Source organism: Pelodiscus sinensis, chromosome 4, assembly GCF_052426305.1.
Source record: "Pelodiscus sinensis isolate ZL-2025 chromosome 4, ASM5242630v1, whole genome shotgun sequence".
NCBI lineage: Eukaryota > Metazoa > Chordata > Testudines > Trionychidae > Pelodiscus > Pelodiscus sinensis.
Window position 1 is genome coordinate 3,492,780 of NC_143055.1, and position 8,038 is coordinate 3,500,817.

At 52.6% G+C, this 8,038-nt stretch overlaps 1 protein-coding gene across 14 annotated transcripts in view; it reads left to right on the forward strand.

Annotated features, from left to right (window-relative positions):
• The window catches only part of DYSF (dysferlin), a 269,126-nt gene extending 264,208 nt beyond the window's left edge, over window positions 1-4,918 (forward strand). For all 14 annotated transcript variants that reach the window (XM_075931052.2, XM_075931053.2, XM_075931051.2 and 11 more), the window contains one exon: window positions 2,281-4,918. In XM_075931052.2, coding sequence (XP_075787167.2) covers window positions 2,281-2,319 — 39 coding nt within the window. In that variant the 3' untranslated portion in view covers window positions 2,320-4,918. The remainder of the gene's footprint in view (window positions 1-2,280) is intronic.
• The last annotated feature ends 3,120 nt before the right edge of the window (window positions 4,919-8,038 follow it).

The following is an 8,038-nucleotide window of genomic DNA, read 5'->3' on the forward strand; positions in this document are numbered from 1 at the left end:
GAGGTCAAAGGAAAAGCTCCCTCCTTTGGTTTAAATGGGCGTTCCATTTGAGCTGGACTTAAGGGCGGGCAGTTGCTTCCTTTCACTCGCCACTGGGTGAAATCCTCCAACTTTTGACAGACAAAAGGCCAGTGGCTCCTAGCAGTCCCCTCTGACCTTCTAACTCTAGAAAGCCCAGGGAATACCAGTGGTTATTGTGAAGATATTACTGACCATTGAAATACAAAACCGCCGTGCCACTTCCAGCTGGATTCGGCTCTGGTTTTGCACACAGATGTTGACTCCTCTTTCAAGCCGTATTTGGGCTACGCAAGTTCAATTTTGCTTCCCTTCCCATTCATTCTAATTACAGCTCGCTTTCTGCACTGATTGATAATCCTACTTGGCTTTCAGCACTTCGTTAATAGAAATTCATAGCTGGACAGGAAACCTTCTACCCTCCAGGATGGAACCAGGCAAATCATAAAAATAATACTGTTCTGGAGGATAGACTTGGAAAGACAAATGGTGGGAAATTAATTAGAAAGTTCTATTCCACTGGAGACTTTTCTAATGACTTTTGGTAAGCCGTCCCAGTTTTGCTCGCTCTGATTTATGGCATTATTAGCAACACTCGATTGGCAAACCACCTCCTAATCCGCTATGCAGTGTAATGTATCCCGATGCCTTTGGTCAGACTTTACTTTTCAAAAGAGCTTGCTTCTCATGTTTGTTTCCAAAGTTGTGTTTTAAAGCAACTGAGTGACTCCTTGCAGAGCAGGAGTGTTGTACGCAAGACAAGAAAAATAATTCTTCTGCTTTATTCTGCATCAGTAAGGCCTCAGCTGGAGTCCTGTGTCCAGTTCTGGGTGCCATATTTCAGGAAAGATGAGGACACATCGGAGAAAATCCCGAGAGGAGCAAGAAAAATGTTGAAAGGTCTAGAAAACAGGACCTGTGCGGGAAGATTGAAAATATTGGGTTTGTTTAGTTTGGAAAAGAGAAGACGGAGAGGGGACATGAGAGCGGTTTTCAAGTATCTAAAAGGGTATAACGAGGAGGGAGAAAAGTTGTTCTCCTTGACTTCTGAGGACAGGACAAGAAGCAATGGGCTTAAACTGCAGCAAGGGAGGTTTAGGTTGGACATTAGGAAAAAGTTCCTGCCTGTCAGGATGGTTAAACACTGAAATAAGTTTCCTAGGGAGGTTGTGGAATCTCCATTTATTGAAGGTTTTAAGAGCAGGTTAGACAAACATTTGTCAGGGATGATCCAGGTAATCCTTGGTTCTACCTCAAGTGAAAGGGACTGGACTAGATGACCCTTCCTCTCCTATCATTCTAAGGGCTTGTCTTCACTCCTGGTAAGATTGGCACGCCAGAGATCAATCTTTCAGTGTTTGATTTAGTGGGTCTGGTAAAGACCTGCTAAATCGAACACTGAGGGTGCCCCCATTGAGCCGGAACTCAACCTTTCACCGTGGGGCCACCTCAGGAAATCAGTGCAAGGGAGGTTGGCTCCAGCTACGTAGATCATGTAGCTGAAGTTGTATATCTCGCATTGATTTTCTCTGCTGGTATAGACTTGGCCTTTGATAAAACATTCTATTCAATTCAGTTTGGTTGGAAGAGACTTCCAGTTTGGCTCTGTGTGAGTGCGCGTCTGTGTGAATCAAAGCTAGTTTAAATATAGCTCTTTCCAAAGAATAGAAACATACCCAACATATTGCGATTATAGTCTTGATAATCAGCACGTCACTGTCATCTGCTTTTTAAAGGAGGGGCAGTCTGCCTATGGTAGAAAGTGACGTGCTCTGGTTTTAGTTTGTACTAGCAGATTTACTGGGCATTGCCTGCATCCAGAAGGGCAGGGGCTGGTGTGTGTGTGGGGGGGGTGCAGGAATTAGGGCGGGGATTTGGGGTGAGCAGGGCAGGAGGCTGAGGGAATGGGGGATATGTGAGGGTTGGGGGGGATGAAGAGGGGCTCTGGGCAGGGGGTCCTATCTAGCAGGATTTTCTCAGAATTGTAGAGTAACTGTGATGATTTAGTGGCTTGTGAATACGGACACCTCTGCTCTCTGGAAGCAGAACCACTCACCTCTGTGTCATATGCCCTATACTGCTGCTAATCAGAGGCGAGTCCCTTTTGCAATAGTCCTGTCTTTCAGGATCTTGAGCATATGAGTTCTGTGCCGGTTCCTTCCATGAAGCTGGGAATGGGTAGCAATGAGAAGGAAGAACACTGTAACATATATATTGTATCTGCTTTATATCCGTTCCTTTTCATTTCCTTCCCTTCCTTAGAACTATGCTGCTATGAAATTGGTCAAACCTTTCAACTGAACCTGCGCTGGCAAGCACCAGAGAGTCTAGTGCATCCTGGATACCGCTCACGCTGCTCTGCATGGGTCCCTGCCGCCGTCCAGAGAAGGAAAAGACACACACGCTCTCGGACGCTAGACCGACTCCAAACAGCAGCTGAACGTAGCAGGGACTCTGTATGCCCAATAATGTTTCAGAAGCCACGAGCAGCGGCTACCCATTTGGAATATTTGTTATTTCCCCCTTGGTTTCTATGCTGCCTTCTGTAATGCTTGAATTTCAGTGCACCGCTGAGAAAAGGCTAGGTTTGGCATGACTTGGTTAGGTCCCGCAAGGCTTTGCCAAGCAGTGTTCACGACGGATGGTGGTGTCCTTAGCCAAGCATGCGGCTTACCAGCCAAGCACGCTTGAGTTCTCATCACTCTGTTCTTGGTGGCCTTGCAGAAGCTGCTCTGCCTTGGTTTCCCCCTCTGTGCGATGGAGATGAATTTGTTTATATCGAAGGCGTGCTAATGGTGAAAAGCACAGCATGCCTTAAGGGGAGCTCCCCTTGAGGTCAGTAGGTTGCATCTTTGTCTACACGGTCTGGAGAATCAGAGCACCCAAATGCCAGCCAAGATCTGATTGCCATTCCTGAAGCCAAACTTTCCTTGCTGTTCAATAGGGGTTTTGTACTCGTAAGGATTTCTTTCTATAGCCCTCCTCACCACACAACATTCGTTTCCCGTTCCCTCCCTCCACCAAAGAAACACGTGTGTGTCACTCAAAATGCAATGTAAAATCAACTTCTGGCAACAGTGATGACATGTACAACATCACCGTCAGTTTGCTGCCCGTCAACTTCTAAATTAGGATTTGGGGATCAAAGGCAACCGTTTAAAACACGCACTATCTAACCTGCGGAACTCACTGCCACATGATAGTATGAAGGCAAATAGCCTAATGCATTTTCTTTCTTTTCTCTGTTTTTGTAAAGGTTGTCAAAGTCAGTTGATGGAATAGCCTTCTGGGGCAGTTTCCAATGGCCAGACTGAGTCAGACCAAACGTCCATCTAGCCCCATATCCTGTCTGCCGACAGGGGCCAAGAGCGGGTATAGTGTTGCCATTCTATTCCTCCAAAAGGCCCCAGCATTGCAGGTCAGAAATGGCATCCTGGTTTGTTTGCGGTCATTAGACTGCAGTGTTAAAAACGGGATAGAGAACACGGCAGAGAATGTCTTATTACCTCTGTGTAAATCCATTGTGTGCCCACATCTTGAATACGACGTTGGCATTGGAAAAGGTTCACAGGAGAGCAACAAAAATGACGAGGGGTTTGAAACGGGTGCCACAGGAAGAGAGCTTAAAAAGACTGAGACTTTTCAGCCTAGATACCCCTAACATACAGATCTTTGGCCTTTTCAGCTTAGAAAAGACGAGACTAACTGCGGATATGATAGAGGTCCATAAAATCATAACTGGTGTGGAGAAAGCGAACAAGGAAATATTATTTACTTGTTCCCCTAACATAAGAACTAGGGGCCACCACATGAAATTAAGAGGTAGTAGTTTTAAAACAAACCAAAGGCAGTATTTCTTCATGCAGCGCAGTCAACCTGTGGAATTCCTTGCCAGGGGATGTTGTGAAGGCCAGGACTTTAACAAAAAAGAGCTAGATAGATTGATGGAGGGTAGGTCCGTCAATGGCTATTAGCCAGGTTGGGTAGGGAGGGTGACCCTACCTCTATTTCTTAGAGTCTAGGAATGGGCAACAGGGGAGGGATCACTGGATGATTCCCTCTTCTTACATGTTTTAGTCAAAGTTGGGCTCAATGACAATCCAGCCTTTCCCCACCGGGAAGATTAAGCTCAGAAGGAGAAGTGTCTTGACGCAGCCCTGTGGGATATGCACCCAGGATTTCATGTCCTTTGCACGGTGGCATTGGCCCAGTGTGTTTTGCAAATATCCCCGTGTCCAGGTGGGCGTCTCATTTATTCCTTCCTCCGTCCACAGCCCATGTCCGTGCACCTCTGGCTGGCTGCAGGCTCCCAGGGGTGGGGCTGGGCCTTAGCACAAAATACTGCTTCCCTTCTTGAAGCTGCCGGCTGCGTCCAGGAAATTCCCGATCACGTTGCTCTATCCCCTTCCGCCACCTCGGAAATCAGCCTCCAGCAACCCAGCACGGAGAACCCGCCCTCCCCTCTTGAGCCAGTGTTTCTTAGCTCCCCTCCGCCACTCTGCCCCTCGTGCTGACTTGCCACAGACCCACGTTGGCAGCTCCGGTCTCACAAGCTGTCTTGCGTTAAGAGCCCACCGTGTTTTCCCCAGCACGTGCGAGCGTCCCGACCCAGGGGGGCTGAGCTCAGATTCCCGGGCATCTAAATACCCCAAACCAAAAGACTCGGACGGTATCTCTTTGCTTTCAGCCCCGTAGCATTCGACTTTTTCTCCAGCTCACGCTGTTAGGCCAGCTCTGATGCTCAGGAGCGTTCGCTGCTCCCATGGATCTAATGCCCACCCCCCCGATTGTTCCACGGGGTCGAAAGGGAAGGGGGCCGGAATGTATCGGGCTCACCTGTTATGCCTTAGCTGCAAGATCGCCAATTTCACTGTGGTTCCAAATGAAACGCTACGAAGCCTCCTGGTTCCCAGTGTGTTTGATTGTCCAAAACGCATCGTTTTCTCCCCCCGCCCCCGCCGGCCCTGACACACCCACACGTAACGCGACTGGTCGTCCCAAAGGAAGCCGATGGAGAGTGTCTTTGGTCCTCCTTGTACTTCCTCACCTCCAGGAGGCTCCCTGCAGGGCTGCTGACACGGGCCAAGTGCACAGAGGCGGGGAGTGGCGAGGGAAGGAGGCAGCAACGGGATTGGAGGTGGGAATGCGGGTGGTCTAGCGCAGCAGGAGCTGTGGCTGGGGAGGAGACCCGGAGAGCAAATCTAAGGGCACATTCTGTTGGAGACACTTGGCCTAGTTGTTGCTCTATGAACCCTGGGGGGAGGAACCAGGGGCTTTATCCCGGGGGTAGAAGTCGTGCGGCAATGCCCCAGTCATGGTCCTTGTGGTACACACAAGGGAACCATTCCCTCAGGGTCAGTGCTACTCCAGTTCGGCCTGGAAGCCCTGCGTCCTGACAGCACCAGGCCGAAAGTGACTGGGTGATTTGCAGCTGCCAATGTTGTGGACCATGCAGCAGGCGGCTACAACTGCAAGCCAAGGGGGTGGGGACGCATGTGCCCACAGATCTGCCGCCGTGCAGGGATTGGGAGCTGCGTGCCCCCTGGCGGCCCCCTGCCAGCTGAGGCCTGGCCTTGGGGAAGGAGGGAGAGCTGGCGGGATGTGTTGCGCGAGCCCAGGCACTGAATGGGGGCGTGTCTGCAGTCAGTTCCTGCTACCAGCAAGGCACACGAGAGCGCCCACACCGGCATGGGAATTTGTCCCTTCTGAGTTGCCTTACTGCGGAGGCTGATGTTTTCCCAGCATGCCTTCCTGGGGCCAGCCCTTTAAATGGGGCAGAGACAAGCCGCGGCAGCCCCAGTCCGGCTGCCCAGGGCCTGCAGGTGGCAGCCTCCCTCGTCCCCTTCCAGATGGTGAGTAACCTCTGGTCCCTGTCCAAGGATGCTTGAAGAGCCAGCGGGACACCAGCATGCCCTCCGAGAGCCATACACCGTGGCAGTGCGGGCCAGTGGACAGACAGACCCTGCGGTGCAGTTCTCAGCCCTGCTGCAGGGCTGTGCACGTGTCATGTCCCCTCCCGCCGTGCCTTTGTTTCCCCTCCCGCCCCTCGTCCCTCTCGTCTGTTTCGGCAGCGAGCCCTTTGGGGCCCGTGTTGTCCAGCCTCGCAGGGGGCCTGGCTCTCTGTTACAGGCGTTAGCAGCAGCTGTGATACTGAGATGACCCATAATGGCACGAGCCCCGCATTGGGGTCCGCTCGGCTGAGCCCCTTGTAGGATGGGGGCCTCCACGTGTGACATCGCGGGACAGCTTGCCTGCCCTGGCATGGCGGGAAATGTCACCCTTGCCCTGTATCCATGAGGAAACTGAGGCACGACATATGCACAGGGATGGTCCACGTCTCACATTCTGCCGCTTGCCGTCCCAGGGCTGTCGGCAGGTGGGGGTCGGTAAAAGTTAATTACCGACTGTTCCACTCCTTAAATCCTTTTCTGATGCTTGTTTCCCTATGATTTCTCGGGCGTGAACTCGCTGTCGAGGCAAATGTAAGGCCGGAGTTGCGGGGGGAGGACCCTAGGGGGCCCTGCCTTTGTGTTTGACACCCGGTCAGATCAGCCCTGTGAGCCAGAGGGCCTAGCAGATTAGCTGGTGGCATGGACCACAAACGAGCTGAACGTCGTTAACCTCCGGCAGGCTCCTCTGCCCCCCAGCAAAGTAAAACCCAAACCTGGATGGGGGGCGGCAGGGTGGGTGGTGAGGACCCGGTGTTATTTGTTGGCTCTCAGGTGCTCAGCAGAGAGGGATAACCAAGGCCGGTCGCTGCGCTGAGGCAACTTGGGCAGGGCCCTGTGTTGGAGAAAGGGAGTTGTGAGCCGTCTATAAAACCCAGCGCTGCAGGGCCCTGTGGGCACCTTGCCCCACGGGGGTCACCTTTGTTGCTGTAACCCCACCTAACGTGTCCTGCAGGCAGGTCGGAAAGTCCTTTCCCTGGCCCAGAACCCACCACACGCCCGCTGCATCCCTGGCATCAGCTTCTTATTTGTACGACCTGGATGGGGGTGCCCAGCACCACAGCCCCTGGCCAAAGAGCACGCCCCACACAGGCCCTGAGACGGCTGGCCTGAGGTGACACAGCAGGGTCTGGATTAGAACCCAAGTCTCCTGCTGCGTAGTCCGGTGCTGACGCCTCCTAGGCTGGCAACTTGCTGCACCCGGAGGCACGTCGAGCGCAGGCCCGGGCTAGCTCGGGCTCAGGAGCAGTGTGGACAGGGAGGCACGATGCAGGTGAGGAAGACGCCGGGTCCTATTCGCCTGAACCCTCAGCTACATCCTTGCACGCCCGAGCCACGCTTCCCAGGTTCCCACTGGTATTTTTAGCCGCGTGGTAGCCCGGTGCCTCTCCCCACCGACGGCCACGCGTGGTTACACCATCTGCTTTCTCTGGGTAGCGTCTGTACTCGACACATGGCCTTGTGTGCAGCCATCGGTGTGCCTGAGGTAATGGTAGGCCCCGGCCAACCGCCGACTGGGGGAAGTTCCACCCGGCCCTGAGCAAGGCAGTCAGCCCTTCTTGGTAAAAGGCCCCAGCCAAAAAACTCCTCCATGGGGCAGGTTTGGTCTGTGCCCCGGACCATCTGGCATGGTACAACTAGGGTTGCCAGATAGTTTAACCAAAATACTGAAACCCCTGCCCCACGCCGCAAAAAAACAAAAACAAAACCACCACTGGGGAAAAAATTCTGTTGAGGGGGAAAAAACGAGGGGGGACCACAGTTGTTGAGCAAAAACAAAAAAAAAGGACCCCAAAAGTTATTAAGCAAAACATAAAAAAGCATTAAAACAGCATGGCCCCTTTAAGTACGTGCAGAGCCAGAATAGGGATCGGACGAGGGGAGAGGTTGAGCACTAAGACCCAGGGAAGGCATTGCTGCCCCTTGCTCAGGTCTTTAGGCTTTTTGCTGGCAGCCATCTTTTTTTTTGGTCGAGCCAGAAGGCAGCTTCCGTGCGGAACCAGGTACGCAGCGGGGCCGGGGCCGGGGGCTGGGTCCAGTTGCTAAGTGTGTTGTAGGGTTGCAAGGTGACT